The sequence below is a fragment of the Ranitomeya variabilis genome, chromosome 1 (genome assembly GCF_051348905.1).
Source record: "Ranitomeya variabilis isolate aRanVar5 chromosome 1, aRanVar5.hap1, whole genome shotgun sequence".
NCBI lineage: Eukaryota > Metazoa > Chordata > Amphibia > Anura > Dendrobatidae > Ranitomeya > Ranitomeya variabilis.
In genome coordinates, this window is record NC_135232.1 from 1,125,938,862 (window position 1) to 1,125,959,241 (window position 20,380).

The 20,380-nt window shown below is 42.3% G+C and overlaps 1 protein-coding gene across 4 annotated transcripts in view; it reads right to left on the bottom strand.

Moving 5' to 3' along the window:
- The window catches only part of LOC143793370 (catenin alpha-2), a 1,050,189-nt gene that overhangs the window by 615,987 nt on the left and 413,822 nt on the right, over positions 1–20,380 (bottom strand). Inside the window, exon 1 of one of the 4 annotated variants that reach the window (XM_077280279.1) lies at positions 17,366–17,484. The exons of 2 other annotated variants lie outside the window; for them this stretch is intronic. In XM_077280279.1, coding sequence (XP_077136394.1) covers positions 17,366–17,482 — 117 coding nt within the window. In that variant the 5' untranslated portion in view covers positions 17,483–17,484. Of the gene's footprint in view, positions 1–17,365; positions 17,485–20,380 lie in introns of those variants that run through there. One more of the 4 variants, XM_077280278.1, reaches the window with a different exon arrangement.

Genomic DNA, 20,380 nt, shown 5'->3' on the forward strand with positions numbered 1-20,380 from the left:
TGTGGGACGACCTCTCATTGGAGGTCAGAGGTCTCATAATCAGGTCCTGTAGTGGCTCTGATTGGACCACTAGGAAGGTCCCGGAAGGCTACATCTATAAAAGGCTTGCATGGCCGCTCGGCCATGCGCTAGTATAGAACTGAAATTGTGTGTGTGTGGATGTATGACTGAAACTGATGAAAGCTCCTTAATCATTCCCATCCCTAGTGTTGTTGAAAGTAATTGGGTGATTGCGCTATCTAGCGCCAGATTGTTCCATTCAGCACTAGACACAAATTACTTCATTAATTAGCAGCCACCGCCAGTCTGGAGCCGTGCGCAACCAATGCACTTTCCTAGCCCTAGTTAGGTTGGTTAGTGGCGTCCGCCAGAGCAGAGCTGTACGCACTCTGTGCGGTAAATCTTTAATAAGTCCTGACAACCGGTCAGTGTAGAGTGGGAACTCCCACTTGGACTCAGCATCTGACTCAGGGTGTCCTCAGGCGCGGCTCAAAAGCCACCAAGGGTCAGAGCGAGTCCAATCACCAGCATAGAGGGGGTGAATCATAGGGATCCCACCAGCATCCACCAGCTGCACCCTGTGACTATTAACAGGGCACAGCTTTCATTTAAGTGACTCTGTGAAGCAACAAAGTCCGCTTCCATTCACACTGGGTGAGGTTTAACCCCCCACATGTGAGCAAGTGTTCATCCACCATTACTCAGCAGCAGGTTCCATCTCTGTACGGTGGACCCCAGACTGCGAATGCACCTCATATCTCCTTTTATATTATTTGGTGCATTCCACTAGCCCTAACACAGAGTGTACATTAATGTGAAAAAAATGAACTTTTTTGAATTTACCAAACTGCTGCAGTGAAACAAAGAGTGATAAATTTAAAGGGGTTGAATACTTTCCTTACCCACTGTATATTGAGTGCTTAGGCATTGAATTCTTGGCGAAATCTCTAATAACTTTGAATTTTAATGTGCATATTCCATACTGACTGGTTAGAAAACATGAATAGATTAATGAATAAACTTACAACTAGGCATCTCCCGCTGTGACGGTATGCCCCTGAAAACTCTCAGACAGTCCAGTAAATACTAACTCAATAAGACACACACCTCTTTGGGGAGGGGAAATTTTGACACTTAGCTGGTAAAATCTCAAAGCCGAATAAAAGAGGAATGTCAGATCATAAAGATCTAAGAAAATATGCTCCAAGTGGTTATTTTATGAGGAATTCACACACATATATATATATATATATATATATATATATATATATATATATATATTAAAAAGTCATTACAAAATACCAGTTTACTTTAAAGGGGATGTCTCCTTCAAAAAATATTAGGCCCTGGGCATTGATGCTATAAAATAAAGCTAACAGTGCTTTACTCATCTGCTTGGGTCCATCACTGAGTCCCTATCACTCCTCCCGGTATCTGATATGGGCTGCAGTGCTGATGTCAGAGGCACTGAGCTCAGTGATTGGCTGCCATGCTTTCAATATGATGTCAGAGGTACTGAGCTCAGTGATTGGCTGCCAAGCTGTTGATGTGTTTTTTCGGCACAGCAGCCAAAATCAGACCCCGGGAAACTAACCAAAGTATCCGGACAGGGTGAGTAACATATGGATAGTCTTTTTCATAGCAAACTTCTCCCAAGAACCAGGATTTTCAGAAAGGAGACAACCCTATAAATCTGAAACTTTTCATATAGCTTATAAAAACGTTCAGCATTCAGCTTCTGATAATGTGCTATTTCTGTTCTTTTCTTTTTCTCTGTAACACGACAAGACCATAATGTGCAAATTATTTCCTCTATTACAAAGAGAGCTGGTGTATTAACTAAAGCAACATTAGATCGAGATCAAAGAGTTCACAGAAATCCGCAGTGATAAAAAGTAACTGAAAGTATAAAGCTCAAGTCAATGGATAAAGAATGCATTGTATCCTCTGGTAAACTTTTACGCTAGGTCCTCTATTGTTTTTTTGTATAGTAGCTGTAGTTTTATACATTGTACATAATTGTCGTGGATGATGGGAATTTTCTAGGACATTTACTACTTCAGCCCGTGTTACATGGTGCTCAGGAATCTACTAGAAGAATAGAAAAGTTTATGAAAACTCTTAACTGGAAAATAAAAGACAGAAATAGTGTTAAATTAATAAGTCAAGGGGGAAGGTTACATAAGTGAATTAAAATGTGAAAAGGCTCATTTGCAAATTGTAATGGATATGGGGGTGATTGATCAGTATATATGGCTTATACTCAAGGTTACAACTCCAATCATAGGTACACAGAATTATATGGTGACCATAATGAGTAATTTGATTCATGCTGCCTTGTTCCTGCAGACAGGCCATTCTCTTTGGTAGCTGGTCTTAACTTCTGTAACTGGTATCCTGGATGCCTCTGGTGCCAGGACTCGCAATGGCATGGTGTTCTATGAGGCTTAGTCACTAGTACTGACAGACTAGCAAAGAGCCAAAAGATCAAAGACAAAGTAGCACAAAGGACTAGACTGGACGCCAGACCAAGGTAGCAAAAATCAAATTGCATCATCCTTTGGTGATCACTAATATTGGTCATTGTCTGCATTGAGTTCTCAATCTAATATTCTATTCTTATATACAATATGGCCTAATTCTTAGAAACTACTTCTTGGACATCCAATGAGACATATAGCAAACCATACAGTTTTTTGGCCATAGTTGGATTCAAACCCAACACGCCAATCAAGACCACCATGGACTAGTTAGTCCAATGGGAATGGGAGAGGATGCAAAAGTCCCAGCTCTCAGTTACTTCCAGCAACCCATCACGTTTGAATGAAATATCCAAATATTCCTACCCCAAATCTAAGTTGTCTTTGTTAGTGGAATTGTTCGAGACAAGAAAAACATGGCCACCTAATTGTCAACTCTCGCCAGTAGGCCCAGTATTTTTTTGCAAATTTCAATTTAATTAGGGTGAGTTTAAAGACCAGATACAGCCTGGGGACATAGGTAGTGCTAGATATGTAAAAAGGATAGGTTACGATGGAAAGATGACATATTTTATCACTGATGGTTCATTAGATAGGGCAACATGTACAGTATAAATGTATGACTACAGTTTATACCATATTTTACATATTGACTAGATTTGCTTTGAGATATCCCTCTAGGAACTGATGAGTAGCAGAAAACGAGACTTTTTTTAAATGAAGCTAATTTGGTAGATCAAATGCATGATGAGGATTACCACATATTTCACCATGTGTTCTACTGACAAGTCAGCATCAACCTTTGGTGGGGTCAATAATAGGATAATAGGACACTTGATACCTACCAGTTTAGCAGTAATAGTGCCCAATATGAAATTAGATTGCACACTGGAGATAATGTTCATGGGCCTCTTAGCAGAGATGATAGAGACAGTCTGGGTTAGTACAATGGATTTGATGAGAATATATTACATCTCCAGCTTTTTTGTAGGCCTCATTACTCAAGCTGAATCCAGTGCTATACTTAACTTGATAGTTGCTGTGCGTCCCATCGGTTGACTCTGGCCATGATTCCTTGGGCACTATTTTTTGGTCAGCCCAATTTTTAATTACATTTCTTTGATATTCACTAAATTGTAAATCCTGGTTACAAGTTTTCAACCGCATCCAGTATGGAACATTTGGTCTTTTACTAGAATAATGCAGATCTTGTATGTGACACCACCTAGCCGAGGTCTCCTACCTTTCCAGATTTTGCAATTCTATTTTTTTTTAGACATGCCAGCAACCTTCTTTTTTAAACAGTGGGAGAATCACAGCCTGAAGACCGCTGGTGTACAGCCAACCAGGCAGTATAATTTAGTCTTAAGGGATTATTGTCATCTGTCGAGAGTAGCATTTATAGGATCCCAGACGATTAAAATGAATCTGTATTTCTGATAAAGATCTTGTGTTCAACAAGTCAGAGCCAGAGAGACAAGTCACCGGAAAGGACTAAACTGTTGCTAAAGTGATTCTTGGCATTGCATTTACTTAACCTTGGCTCAGCAGTGCAAACTCCTTAATGCAGCAGGTAATCCCTTTAAGCAGAAGTTAAATCCTTAAAATGCTCTGGCGCACTGTTTCATGCCATTTTAGAGATGGAAAGAGTCAGGAAACATGCACGGAAATTGAAATTTTCTCCTCAGGACATTTTTTTCTTCTTTTTAGCCCTTGGATTAAAAACATCTCTGCATTTCATATAGGATTAATTGTGCTTACAGGCAGTAATCTCTAGAATGGTCCAGACGTCTAGCACTTTGGCCGGCTAACATAAGTAGGAATTGCTAATAATCTGACAAGATTTTAATAGTTTGCATCTTGGCACCAGGTTTTGCTACCTAGAAGGTTGTGTCATAGGTTCTCACTTACTGCTCTGTTATGACCCCAATGGCGAGGGTCTCAGAGGAACAAGTAAGTCTGCGAAGTACAAAAATCCAGCTCATAGGGCAGTGGTAACTGGGTTGACCATATATCTACTCCTAACGCCAACACTAGAAGTAGCCGGGGAACATGCCTACGTTGGTCGCTAGATGTCTCGCGCCAGCTGGAGGACTAACTACCCCTAGAAGAGGAAAACAAAGACCTCTCTTGCCTCCAGATAATAGACCCCAAAAGTTGGATACAAGCCCCCCACAAATAATAACGGTGAGGTAAGAGGAAATGACAAACACAGAGATGAACTAGGTTTAGCAAAGAGAGGCCCACTTACTAATAGCAGAATGTAGTAAGATAACTTATATGGTCAACAAAAACCCTATCAAAATTCCACACTGGAAATTCAAGAACCCCCGAACCGTCTAACGGCCCGGGGGGAGAACTCCAGCCTCCCTAGAGCTTCCAGCAAGGTTAGGATACAGATTATGTACAAGCTGGACAAAAATGCAAACAAAAACAAATAGCAAAAAGCAAGAAAGCAGACTTAGCTTAATCTAGCAGGAACCAGGATCAGTAGACAAGAGCACAACAGATTAGCTCTGATTACAACGTTGCCAGGCATTGAACTGAAGGTCCAGGGAGCTTATATAGCAACACCCCTGAACTAACGGCCCAGGTGAGCATACAAGGGATGACTGACATACCCAGAGTCAAATCACTAGTAACCACTAGAGGGAGCCAAAAAGCAAAATGACAACAGTACCCCCCCCTTAGTGAGGGGTCACCGAACCCTCACCAAGACCACCAGGGCGATCAGGATGAGCGGCGTGAAAGGCACGAACCAAATCGGCCGCATGCACATCAGAGGCGACCACCCAGGAATTATCCTCCTGACCATAGCCCTTCCACTTGACCAGGTACTGAAGCCTCCGCCTGGAGAGACGAGAATCTAAGATCTTCTCCACCACGTACTCCAACTCGCCCTCAACCAACACCGGAGCAGGAGGCTCCGCAGAAGGGACCACAGGCACAACGTACCGCCGCAACAAGGACCTATGAAATACGTTGTGAATGGCAAACAACACCGGAAGATACAGGCGAAAGGATACAGGATTAAGGATTTCCAATATCTTGTAAGGACCAATGAAGCGAGGCTTAAATTTGGGAGAGGAGACCTTCATAGGAACAAATCGAGAAGACAGCCATACCAAATCCCCAACGCGAAGTCGGGGGCCCACACCGCGGCGGCGGTTGGCAAAACGCTGAGCCTTCTCCTGTGACAACTTCAAGTTGTCCACCACATGAGTCCAGATCCGCTGCAACCTATCCACCACAGAATCCACCCCAGGACAGTCAGAAGGCTCCACATGTCCCGAGGAAAAACGAGGATGGAAACCAGAGTTGCAGAAAAATGGCGAAACCAAGGTGGCGGAACTAGCCTGATTATTAAGGGCAAATTCAGCCAACGGCAAGAAGGTCACCCAATCATCCTGATCAGAAGAGACAAAACACCTCAAATAAGCCTCCAGAGTCTGATTAGTTCGCTCCGTTTGTCCGTTAGCCTGGGGATGAAAAGCGGACGAAAACGACAAATCAATGCCCATCCTACCACAAAAGGATCGCCAGAACCTGGAAACAAACTGGGATCCTCTGTCAGACACAATATTCTCAGGAATGCCGTGCAAACGAACCACGTTCTGGAAGAACACAGGAACCAGATCAGAAGAGGAGGGCAGCTTAGGTAAAGGAACCAAATGGACCATCTTGGAGAAACGATCACATATCACCCAGATGACAGACATGCCCTGCGACACCGGAAGATCAGAAATGAAATCCATAGAGATGTGTGTCCAAGGTCTCTTCGGGACAGGCAAGGGCAAGAGCAACCCGCTGGCACGAGAACAGCAAGGCTTAGCTCGAGCACAAGTTCCACAGGACTGCACAAATGACCGCACATCCCTTGACAAGGAAGGCCACCAAAAGGACCTGGCCACCAGATCTCTGATGCCAAAAATTCCCGGGTGCCCTGCCAACACTGAGGAATGAACCTCGGAAATGACTCTGCTGGTCCATTTAGCAGGCACAAACAATCTGTCAGATGGACAAGAGTCAGGCCTACCAGCCTGAAATCTCTGCAACACACGCCGCAGATCAGGAGAAATAGCTGACAAGATAACTCCTTCCTTAAGAATACCCACAGGTTCAGCGACTCCAGGAGCATCAGGCACAAAGCTCCTAGACAGAGCATCGGCCTTCACATTCTTAGAACCTGGTAAATACGAGACCACAAAGTCAAAACGGGAGAAAAACAATGACCAGCGGGCCTGTCTAGGATTCAGGCGTTTAGCAGACTCGAGATACATCAGATTTTTGTGATCAGTCAAGACCACCACACGATGCTTAGCACCCTCGAGCAAATGACGCCACTCCTCAAATGCCCACTTCATGGCCAACAACTCCCGATTGCCCACATCATAATTTCGCTCTGCCGGCGAAAACTTCCTGGAGAAAAAGGCACAAGGTCTCATAGTAGAGCAACCAGGGCCTCTCTGCGACAAAACGGCCCCTGCCCCAATCTCCGAAGCATCCACCTCCACCTGAAAGGGAAATGAGATGTCAGGTTGGCACAAAACAGGCGCCGAAGTAAACCGGCGTTTCAACTCCTGGAAAGCCTCCACGGCAGCAGGAGCCCAGTTAGCTACATCAGAGCCTTTCTTGGTCATATCCGTCAATGGTTTAACAACGCTAGAAAAATTTGCGATAAAACGACGGTAGAAGTTAGCAAAACCCAAGAACTTCTGAAGACTCTTAACTGACGAGGGTTGAGTCCAATCATGAATAGCTCGGACCTTGACTGGGTCCATCTCCACAGCAGAAGGGGAAAAAATGAACCCCAAAAAGGGAACCCTCTGTACACCAAAGAGACACTTTAAGCCTTTAACAAACAAAGAATTTTCACGCAAAATCTTAAAAACCATCCTGACCTGCTCCACATGCGAGTCCCAATCATCAGAAAAAACCAGAATATCATCCAGATAAACAATCAAAAATTTATCCAGATACTTCCGGAAAATGTCATGCATGAAGGACTGAAAAACTGAAGGTGCATTAGAGAGCCCAAATGGCATCACCAAGTACTCAAAATGACCTTCGGGCGTATTGAATGCGGTTTTCCATTCATCGCCTTGCTTAATGCGCACAAGGTTGTACGCACCACGAAGGTCTATCTTGGTGAACCACTTGGCACCTTTAATCCGGGCAAACAAGTCTGACAACAGCGGCAAAGGATACTGAAATTTGACAGTGATCTTGTTTAAAAGCCGATAGTCAATACAAGGCCTCAAAGATCCGTCCTTTTTGGCCACAAAAAAGAATCCCGCACCAAGAGGGGAAGAAGAAGGACGGATATGCCCCTTCTCAAGAGACTCCTTGATATATGAACGCATCGCGGTATGTTCAGGTACCGACAAATTAAACAGTCTCCCCTTAGGAAACTTACTGCCAGGAATCAAATCTATTGCACAGTCACATTCCCTATGAGGAGGCAGTGCACTGGACTTAGACTCGCTGAAGACATCCTGATAATCAGACAAATACGCCGGAACTTCCGAAGGCGTATAAGAAGCAATAGACAAGGGCAGGGAATCTCCATGAATTCCATGGCAGCCCCAACTTGACACCGACATTGCCTTCCAGTCCAAGACTGGATTATGGGTCTGTAACCATGGCAAACCCAAAACAACCAAATCATGCATCTTATGCAGAACAAGAAAACGTATCACCTCCCGATATTCGGGAGTCATGCACATGGTAACCTGTGTCCAAAACTGCGGTTTATTTTTTGCCAAAGGCGTAGCATCAATACCCCTAAGAGGGATAGGATTTTCTAGTGGCTCCAGAACAAAACCGCAGCGCTTGGCAAATGACAGATCCATCAGACTCAGGGCAGCACCTGAGTCTACAAACGCCATGACAGGATACGATGACAGTGAGCAAATCAAAGTTACAGATAGAATAAATTTAGGTTGCAAATTACCAATGGCGACAGGACTAACAACCCTAGTAAGACGTTTAGAGCATGCTGAGATAACATGTGTAGAATCACCACAGTAGTAACACAAGCCATTCTGGCGTCTATGAATTTTCCGCTCATTTCTAGTCAGGATTCTATCACATTGCATTAAATCAGGTGCCTGTTCAGACAACACCATGAGGGAATTTGCGGTTTTGCGCTCCCGCAACCGCCAGTCGATTTGAATTGCCAGGGCCATGGAATCATTCAGACCTGTGGGAATGGGAAAACCCACCATCACATTCTTAATGGCTTCAGAAAGGCCATTTCTGAAATTTGCAGCCAATGCACACTCGTTCCACTGGGTCAGCACGGACCATTTCTGAAATTTTTGGCAATACACTTCAGCCTCGTCCTGGCCCTGAGACATAGCCAGCAAGGCTTTTTCTGCCTGAATCTCAAGATTGGGTTCCTCATAAAGCAAACCGAGCGCCAGAAAAAACGCATCAATATCAGCCAATGTCGGATCTCCTGGCGCCAGCGAGAAGGCCCAATCCTGAGGGTCGCCCCGTAAAAAAGAAATAACAATTTTCACTTGCTGAGCGGAGTCTCCAGATGAACAGGGTCTCAGGGACAAAAACAATTTACAATTATTCCTGAAATTTCTAAATTTAAATCGGTCTCCGGAAAACAGTTCAGGAATCGGTATCTTAGGTTCTGACATAGGATTTCTGATAACATAATCTTGTATGCCCTGCACACGAGCAGTAAGCTGGTCCACACCTGTAATCAAGGTCTGGACATTCATGTCTGCAGCAAACACAAGCCACTCAGAGGTAAAGGGGAAAAGAAAAAAAAAATTAGAAAAAGAAAAAAAAAACCTCAGAATTTTCTTTCTTATAATCCCGCTTCTGCAATGCATTTAACATTTAATACTGGCCTGGCAAACTGTTAGGACCCCAATGGCGAGGGTCTCAGAGGAACAAGTAAGTCTGCGAAGTACAAAAATCCAGCTCATAGGGCAGTGGTAACTGGGTTGACCATATACAGTGGGGCAAAAAAGTATTTAGTCAGTCAGCAATAGTGCAAGTTCCACCACTTAAAAAGATGAGAGGCGTCTGTAATTTACATCATAGGTAGACCTCAACTATGGGAGACAAACTGAGAAAAAAAAAATCCAGAAAATCACATTGTCTGTTTTTTTATCATTTTATTTGCATATTATGGTGGAAAATAAGTATTTGGTCAGAAACAAAATTTAATCTCAATACTTTGTAATATATCCTTTGTTGGCAATGACAGAGGTCAAACGTTTTCTGTAAGTCTTCACAAGGTTGCCACACACTGTTGTTTGTATGTTGGCCCATTCCTCCATGCAGATCTCCTCTAGAGCAGTGATGTTTTTGGCTTTTCGCTTGGCAACACGGACTTTCAACTCCCTCCAAAGGTTTTCTATAGGGTTGAGATCTGGAGACTGGCTAGGCCACTCCAGGACCTTGAAATGCTTCTTACGAAGCCACTCCTTCGTTGCCCTGGCGGTGTGCTTTGGATCATTGTCATGTTGAAAGACCCAGCCACGTTTCATCTTCAATGCCCTTGCTGATGGAAGGAGGTTTGCACTCAAAATCTCACGATACATGGCCCCATTCATTCTTTCATGTACCCGGATCAGTCGTCCTGGCCCCTTTGCAGAGAAACAGCCCCAAAACATGATGTTTCCACCACCATGCTTTACAGTAGGTATGGTGTTTGATGGATGCAACTCAGTATTCTTTTTCCTCCAAACACGACAAGTTGTGTTTCTACCAAACAGTTCCAGTTTGGTTTCATCAGACCATAGGACATTCTGCCAAAACTCCTCTGGATCATCCAAATGCTCTCTAGCAAACTTCAGACGGGCCCGGACATGTACTGGCTTAAGCAGTGGGACACGTCTGGCACTGCAGGATCTGAGTCCATGGTGGCGTAGTGTGTTACTTATGGTAGGCCTTGTTACATTGGTCCCAGCTCTCTGCAGTTCATTCACTAGGTCCCCCCGCGTGGTTCTGGGATTTTTGCTCACCGTTCTTGTGATCATTCTGACCCCACGGGGTGGGATTTTGTGTGGAGCCCCAGATCGAGGGAGATTATCAGTGGTCTTGAATGTCTTCCATTTTCTAATTATTGCTCCCACTGTTGATTTCTTCACTCCAAGCTGGTTGGCTATTGCAGATTCAGTCTTCCCAGCCTCGTGCAGGGCTACAATTTTGTTTCTGGTGTCCTTTGACAGCTCTTTGGTCTTCACCATAGTGGAGTTTGGGGTCAGACTGTTTGAGGGTGTGCACAGGTGTCTTTTTATACTGATAACAAGTTTAAACAGGTGCCATTACTACAGGTAATGAGTGGAGGAAAGAGGAGACTCTTAAAGAAGAAGTTACAGGTCTGTGAGAGCCAGAAATCTTGATTGTTTGTTTCTGACCAAATACTTATTTTCCACCATAATATGCAAATAAAATGATAAAAAAACAGACAATGTGATTTTCTGGATTTTTTTTTCTCAGTTTGTCTCCCATAGTTGAGGTCTACCTATGATGTAAATTACAGACGCCTCTCATCTTTTTAAGTGGTGGAACTTGCACTATTGCTGACTGACTAAATACTTTTTTGCCCCACTGTATCTACTCCTAACGCCAACACTAGAAGTAGCCGGGGAACATGCCTACGTTGGTCGCTAGATGTCTCGCGCCAGCCGGAGGACTAACTACCCCTAGAAGAGGAAAACAAAGACCTCTCTTGCCTCCAGATAATAGACCCCAAAAGTTGGATACAAGCCCCCCACAAATAATAACGGTGAGGTAAGAGGAAATGACAAACACAGAGATGAACTAGGTTTAGCAAAGAGAGGCCCACTTACTAATAGCAGAATGTAGTAAGATAACTTATATGGTCAACAAAAACCCTATCAAAATTCCACACTGGAAATTCAAGAACCCCCGAACCGTCTAACGGCCCGGGGGGAGAACTCCAGCCTCCCTAGAGCTTCCAGCAAGGTTAGGATACAGATTATGTACAAGCTGGACAAAAATGCAAACAAAAACAAATAGCAAAAAGCAAGAAAGCAGACTTAGCTTAATCTAGCAGGAACCAGGATCAGTAGACAAGAGCACAACAGATTAGCTCTGATTACAACGTTGCCAGGCATTGAACTGAAGGTCCAGGGAGCTTATATAGCAACACCCCTGAACTAACGGCCCAGGTGAGCATACAAGGGATGACTGACATACCCAGAGTCAAATCACTAGTAACCACTAGAGGGAGCCAAAAAGCAAAATCACAACACTGCTCTTGACTTCACCCTTGAACCAATTCTCCACTACTTTATTCACCAACCATGGTCCAATTCGAGCGTAAATCACCCAGTAGTGGAGGGAAAAACGAACCAGGACCACTGTTTAGTCATTAGCAGTCCCTATAACCTTTCTAGCTAGAGAAGATCCACAAGTGGATGAGCACCATTTCAGATTTCCATATGCTCTAAAATATGAAAAAAGGGTTTCCACAATTGAACAACCCTTGCCTAATCTGATCAAGACGCCAATTAAATTACATTAAACAATTAATATATTTTAAAAAATATATATAGATCCACATGGAAAAAGATAGAACCGGAGGATAGAAGCCGCGCAGACCACAATAAAGGTAGCAGAGTTACACACACACTCTGTTTATTAGCCTACGCGTTTCGTGGCAAACAGGCCACTTCATCAGGCATCAAGATTCATCAGTAAAACCAGGTATATATACCCACAAATACAATCAAAAAAACACAAAACATGTATAAGCCCCACCCTCTTACGACATCACTTCTGGTGGGAACGCCCACTTTAGATCAAAAATTTGTAAATACACCCATAATATTGGATACAAAACATTAAAATACATTGAAACACAATGATCGATCTTTAAAACCATATATATTCATCAATAAATAATAAAACCAAATGTAAACATTTCTGGTATCCAGATAAACCAGGATTAGAACTTACGCTGGAAGAAACCTAAAAACTATCCTCCAGAGATTAAACCTCCGTCTTATACCACTAAACCATTTTAAAAATGTGGATGCCAATGGGTATGTTCATTATGATAGTAACCATCACAGACCATGGCTTAGAAACATCCCAAGGAACCAGTATTATAGGATTAGAAAAAACTGTACTTCTGATGCAGCATTCAGGGAACAAAGTAAAATTCTGAGGGAGAGATTTCAAGAAAAAGAATATCCTGTGAAGCTTGTCAAAAAGGCTTATAACTCTGTTAAGGGTTGTTCCCAAAATGAGCTTATACATCTTGACAAAAAAAAGGGCGCTAAGAAAAACCTTTTTGAAACAAATTTTATCACTACTTTTTCGTCACAAAATGTACAAATACGGAATATATTAGAAAAACATTGGAGTGTGATCTTAAATGATCCTATACTTAAAAAGGTGGTTCCTAGGAAACCAACAGTAACATTTAAAAGGGCCCCCACCATCAAAAACGTCTTGGCACCCAGTGTAGTAAAGATTTCCACCTCTGGATGCACTTTAGTAGGTAATGAATGGATCGGCCGTAATGGGTCTTACCGATGTAATGGACGTGGGTGTAAATGTTGTAGATCTATTAATAACAATGTTGACAGTTTCATGTCGTTTGTAAAGAAAGGGAAGGCTTTTAATATCAATTCTAGAATGACGTGCCAGACAGATTATGTAATCTATTTAATTCAGTGCAACTGTGGTAAACAGTACGTAGGAAGGACTTCCCAACCTCTTCACAAACGTGTCAACTCCCATAGGTTTAATATCCTTAGAGGTTTTTCTAAACATGGATTGTCGCGACATTGTACCATAGTTCATCATGGTAACGTTAAATTATCTGTTACCCCCATTGACCATGTACCTGTGAATACACCTAGGAGATTGGAGATCCTGGCTAAAAAAGAAACATATTGGATATTTAAGTTGGGCACTTTAAGCCCTGGTGGATTGAATGAGGTAAGTGACCTCTTCTAGAAACCAATAACTAATATCATGAATTTTCATCACATTGACATTCCTCTGTGATGGATTTTTTTGATGGTTGGAGTTCCTCCGTGTGACGATGTGGCGAGAGACTATTGACTATAGTGGCCCCCATTTTCCATGAATCCAGGTGGCTGACTGGTCTAGGGTACTGCTTATTTCTTTGCAGTGTTTGTAGACCTCTAGATCAAATGGGTTCAATTCCTGAATGAACCGTTGAAATTGAGTATATGGGAATTTACCCTCCCCCTTACTTTTTTTACTTCATGTGATTCTTGTTCCAATAATCCTATTGATATTGAAGTACACTACAGACACGCTATGTAGTGTTAGTTATCTCATATTGGCCCTTGGTTTTCTTTGCTATGGGTCAATATATGATATTTTAAGTGTTTTGAATGGGTTAAATTGGTGAATCAAGATAAATAGTTGCCCTCACCTAAGACCACTTGGTGGTTTAGTGGTATAAGACGGAGGTTTAATCTCTGGAGGATAGTTTTTAGGTTTCTTCCAGCGTAAGTTCTAATCCTGGTTTATCTGGATACCAGAAATGTTTACATTTGTTTTTATTATTTATTGATGAATATATATGGTTTTAAAGATCGATCATTGTGTTTCAATGTATTTTAATGTTTTGTATCCAATATTATGGGTGTATTTACAAATTTTTGATCTAAAGTGGGCGTTCCCACCAGAAGTGATGTCGTAAGAGGGTGGGGCTTATACATGTTTTGTGTTTTTTTTATTGTATTTGTGGGTATATATACCTGGTTTTACTGATGAATCTTGATGCCCTGATGAAGTGGCCTGTTTGCCACGAAACGCGTAGGCTAATAAACAGAGTGTGTGTGTAACTCTGCTACCTTTATTGTGGTCTGCGCGGCTTCTATCCTCCGGTTCTATCTTTTTCCATGTGGATCCATACTGTTTGCTGGGAGCCTGCTGCGACCATACGTGCTTATCCAAGGGAGTTGTGACCTATCACAACCAGACCAGGTGAGTCTGTTTTGTGGGGGTCCAGGTGATTGCGATACCTGAAGGTATTACTCTATGTGCGCTTCTTTTTCTTATTTTTAGAAAAAACATATATAAGCATTACTTACAGCTTACACATCCCACCAAAGGTGCTCTACTGCTTTAGTGGTCCTCACCAGAACCGGAAGTGAAACCGTACTGATATCAGTTTCCACACCATTGCAACCAATTATGCACTGCTTGAGTGCTGAGGCCAATAAGTGTCTGCAGCGATCAGGGGATCGATGTGCAGGATATCATAACTTCCATTATCAGTTTGGACCACAAGGGTGACTGCTGGAGTGTATTTTGACCAATAAGTGACCAACTGAGAAAATATCTGTTAGACATAATGTATTCTTTCACTTTTCCTCATTGTAAATACTAGGACTGCTTAGGGTGGGATCCCATGTGCTGATGTTACCACCTTTTTGTCATGGGTCTGTCCATTATTTTTCAAAAACAAAAAAAGATAACAACAGTGAAAGAAAAATTTGGCAAAATGAGAGGTAAAAATAACACATGTAAACCCATCTGCCAACTACAGAGGAAGACTGGTGGGGGGAGGAAGAAAGGGAGAAAGGAAGGAAGTAAAGAAGAAAGGAAGGCAGACTGGAGAAGGAAGGAAGAAAGGAAGAAATAGAAGAAGGATGGAAGGAGGGAGTAAGAAAGTGGGAAAGTAATGAAGAAAGGAAGGCAGACTGGAGAAGGAAGGAAGAAAGGAAGAAATAGAAGAAGGGAGGAAGAAAGTGAGAAAGTAAAGAAGAAAGGAAGGTAGCCTGACGTTAGGAAAAAAGAAAGAGAAGATGGAAGGAGTGGAGGAAGGAGGTAAACAAGAAAGGAAGGCAGACTGGACGAAGGAAGAAAGGAAGAAAAAGAAGAAGAAAGGAGAGTAGGAAGTAAAGAATAAATAAATAAAGACTGAAGGAATAAAGTAAGGTGGACAGAAGTAAAGAAGAAAGGAAGGCAGACTGGAGGAAGGAAGACAGAAAGGAAGAAATAGAAGAAGGAAGAAAGAAGGGAGGAAAAAAGTGAGAAAGTAAAGAAGAAAGGAAGGCAGACAGGAGGAAGGAAGACAGTAAGGATGAAATAGAAGAAGGAAGAAAGAAGGGAGGAAAAAGTGAGAAAGTAAAGAAGAAAGGAAGGTAGACTGACGTTAGGAAAGAGGAAAGAGAAGATGGAAGGAGGGGAGGAAGGAGGTAAAGAAGAAAGGAAGGCAGACTGGACGAAGGAAGGAAGAAAGGAAGAAAGGAAGAAAAACAAGAAGAAAGGAGGGGAGGAAGTAAAGAATAAACAAATAAAGACTGAAGGAAGGAATGAAGGGAGGAAGGAGGGGAAAAAGGAAACAAAGAAGAAAGGAAGGAAGACTGGAGGAAGGAAGGAGGGGAGCAAGGAAGTAATGAAGAAAGGAAGGAAAACTGAAGGAACAAATGAAGGAAAAAATAAATATAATCAAACATATCATTGGGGCATGTACAACTCCCATTAAGGGTCATATTTAAATGACTATGAAGAGTTAACTTAAAGGGTTATTCTTAAGTTCTAAATTGGCAAAACAAGTATCTTTGCAATTTCCTTCCTATTAAAAATAATTGTTATTTTCACAACTGTAGGGATTTTCATTTTTATGGTTGATTGCTCATTGCCTAAATTACTGTCTATTAGCAGTGGCCAGTCTCCTAGGTAAAGAGTGCAGTGCTTACAAGCGCTGTGTTGGGCTATGTTCACATGTTCAGTATTTGGTCAGTATTTTACATGAGTATTTGTAAGCCAAAACTTGGAGTGGGTGAAAAATGTAGAAATGTTGACGTGTTTCTGCTATACTTTTTCTCTGATTGTTCCTCTACTGATTTTACTGATTTAAAATACTTTCAAACTCGAGACAACCCCTTTAGTGCCTGTTAACAGTTTTCACCAAATGATTACCACCAGAACCAAAGTTTAGAAAATTATCATAGTATGTTTAGCATCCAACTAAAAAGGACATTTAGGCAGAATATTATGCTCTTCTTGTCCATGAGCTCTGTCTATAGGCCCACTCCTACCGCCTATTCATAGGGAAAACCAGTGATTTCTGCTTTCCCTGCCGACACTTAAAGAAAGCCTGTAAGTTCTTCTAGTTTTGAAGGTCAGTTCCATTTATATGTTTAACAATGTAGTTTGGTTAACAGTACCAGCAAACACATAGGCCCTCATTCACTAACACCGGGGTTTCATAGACCAGTTTTAATGAAGGGCATGCAGGACTTAGATTAATGAGGAAGCGCACACCACTTTCTGAATTTGGCATATCTTTTCAGTGGTGTGCTCCTCCAGGCACCTCACCAGAAATCTTAACCAATCAGGACTTTTCTGGATTAATGTTTCTGCCATGTTTGATGACACCAGGTTATGTCCCCTCCCCAGGTTCCCACATTTTGGAAGAACTGGCCGAAAGTGGTGTGAAAACACCCCCAAATTGCAATTTTTTAGCACAACTTCACATTGCACGAAAAAAATTACAACTTTCATAAGTGTTTTATGCCAAAATTCTGGTGTAAACACGTTGATGAATCAGAGTCAAGTGCTCTTCCTAACTGTCCTTTTCTGTTAAATGACAAGCAGAGTATACAAATTATGGTTTTGGTGGTCTTAGACTTGCAATATTCAATGGTCAATAAAATGGCCGTTTAATGACCCACAATGCAGGCAATATGGATATTTATGCTGGATTATCTGCTGGTGATTAAAACCTGTAGCATTCTGCTGCAGAGCCTGCAGATCGCCACCTCCTCTGTGCCTGAGCATCTTGAGCCGGAGACACAGCCGGGATGTAACTAATAATGTACAATGTAATCGCCGTTATTCCGAGCTTGAATTTAGAGCAGAAAAGCAATAAAGCAGAAATAGACAGGACTTACAGTCCATGCGGCAGCAGCATGAAGAAATCTGGTCATCTGAGGAGAAGTGAAATTGTTTTCCTTCCTCCAAAGCAATAAAGAATAAAATATCCATGTGTCACAACCAGAGACGTGCATGTTAAGCCAATTTATGCAAGTCCAGCTTACCGGGAAAAGCTTGGCGTGACACTTATGTAGACATCTGCCTCGGTGGTCGTACCGGTGTCTATCGAAGGGACAATAATCCTAAAATCCTACATAACTGTTAGGCAGACTGTCACAGAGTCGGCAGCAGAGTTCATGAAAAGTCAAGACAGTAAGGTCACAAAATAATTGCAGCATAAAGTAAATGCACAGTAGTATTATAGCATATCCTAATACCAAGAAGTGTTAATTTATTGAAGCTGGAAAATAAGGAAGTTGTGGCTGCTTTCTCCCAGAAACACCACGACTTTTGCCAGTGAACTCTGTCTGGTATTTAGTGACATCCCCCACTGTCACAAGAGCCATGGTGGAGCTGTTTCTGAAAAGAAGCACTGTTGATTTTCTCCATTTCATGCACCTATTTTATTTATTATTCATTGCTTTTATAGCGCTATCATATTCCACAGCACTTTACAGACATTATCATCGCTGTCCCCATTGGGCTCACAATCCACAATCCCTATCAGTATGTCTTTAGAGAGTGAGAGGAAACCGGAGAACCCGGAGGAAACCCACGCAAACATGGGAAGAGCATATAAACTCCTTGCAGATGTTGTCCTTGGTGGTATTTGAATGTAGGACCCCAAATCAACAGTGCTAATGTTAACCACTGAGCCACCATGCTCAAATTCAGCTCTCTGATACTTACATACCATCAGGCCTCATCAGATTACTTCATGGGTTTGCATTTGAGATTAAAAATAAAAATTTTCTGCCTTCGACCAAATTTCTTAATAGATTGTATTTGTGTTGAATAAATCCACTGCGAGTTCCAATACTAATAAGCCTGTAATTGCTCAGAAAATATGTGTGTACCACTCTGAGATCTCTAAGGTCTGTATTCTACTCAGTTTGAGCTTGTCTGAGGCTACTGTCACACTAGCGTTGTGTGACTCACGTCACATTGCGTTGTTTTGGAGAAAAAACGCATCCTGCAAAGTTGCCCGCAGGATGCATTTTTTCTCCATAGACTTGCATTAGCGACGCATTGCGACGGATTGCCACATGTCGCATCCGTCGTGCGACGGATGCGTCGTGTTTTGGCGGACCGTCGGCACAAAAAATGCTCCATGTAACTTTTTTTGTGCGTCGCGTCCGCCATTTTTGACGGCGCATGCGCGGCCGAAACTCTGCCCCCTCCTCCCCGAACTGCAGAATGGGCAGCGGATGCATTGTAAAACTGCATCTGCTGCCCACGTCTTGCAGTAAATTTCACAGGTTCCGTTGGTACGTCGGCCCGACGCATTGCGACGGGCCTGTACCGACACAAGTGTGAAAGTAGCCTTACACTCCGAGGAACAAATTTTCTGTGACCCAAGCCTTGGTTTCAGAATTCTTGCCATATGCACTCATTGTTTGCAGTGTGTGAAGAATTTAAAAAGGCTGTTATTAACGATGTTAGTGCAGTATATCTAAGATCAGTTCACAGTCACACGCAGTGACTATAAAGCTGCAGCACTTCCCTATGTATCACTTTATTGGATTTGTGTTCACAAACTGAAACCACAACTCCCACTTCTGGCACATTGCACTGAATTTATACACCACAATTGGATAAGACCTCTTTTTCTATTTATATAATGTGCGCTCTGAGCTCCTATCCCTATGTTGTACAAGCATAACATGGTGCTGCTTGGTGGCCACCATCTTTAATACCTGCTGTTATATTCTCCTTTGGTTGGAAGTGCTATTTCATGTGGTGTGATACCTACAGGGCATTATGGTGCATCACATTATTATCCCCTCTCTTACTCTTTATCAGTGTGTAAAATGGATTGAGGGCATTTTTTTTCGATTTTCTTTAATCAAATTGAAAATAATTTGAATTCACAAAGAACCTATAAATTTGAGGAAGTTTGACTTCATCTGTAGATCAATCTGCTCAGCTTTACTATGCATTTTTGGAGTAGAATATAATTGAGTGGAATAATTCCATATAAATTGCACTCTATCTTTTAATAATAATAATACAAATATTTGTATTAGTGCTGCTAGAACAGAGAAAGACTGTTTGTCCCGCTCCCTTTGTCAATTCAAAGAAACAAATTCTTTGAGTCCTGGTGCCCATTTCACAAACACAGACACGTTTTGAGTCTTTTTTCATCTGCCCAAAGAGAAGTCCTGCTCCTTCAAACCACTTATAGAGAAATTCTGTGTGTTCTGCTCCTTCCACCCACTCATACAGAAAGTCTGTGAATCCTGCGCCTTCCACCTACTCATACAGAAAGTCTGTGAATCCTGTGCCTTTCCACCCACTCATACAGAAAGTCTGTGAATCCTGCTCCTTCCACCCACTCATACAGAAAGTCTGTGAATCCTGCTCCTTCAACCCACTCATAGACAAAGCATATGTGTTTTTCTCCCACACACTCATAGAGAAAGCATGTGTGTTCTTCTTCCACCCACTCATAGAGAAAGACTGAGTCCTGCTCCTTCAAACCACTTATAGAGAAACTCTGTGTGTTCTCTCCTTCCACCCACTCATACAGAAATTCTGTGAATCCTGCGCCTTCCACCCACTCATACAGAAAGTCTGTGAATCCTGCGCCTTCCACCCACTCATACATAAAGTCTGTGAATCCTGCTCCTTCCACCTACTCATTCATAAATGTCTGTGAATCCTGTGCCTTCCACCCACTCATACAGAAAGTCTGTGAATCCTGCTCCTTCCACCTACTCATTCAGAAAGTCTGTGAATCCTGCGCCTTCCACCCACTCATACAGAAAGTCTGTGAATCCTGCGCCTCCCACCCACTCATACAGAAAGTCTGTGAATCCTGCTCCTTCCACCCACTCATAGACAAAGCATGTGTGTTCTTCTCCCACACACTC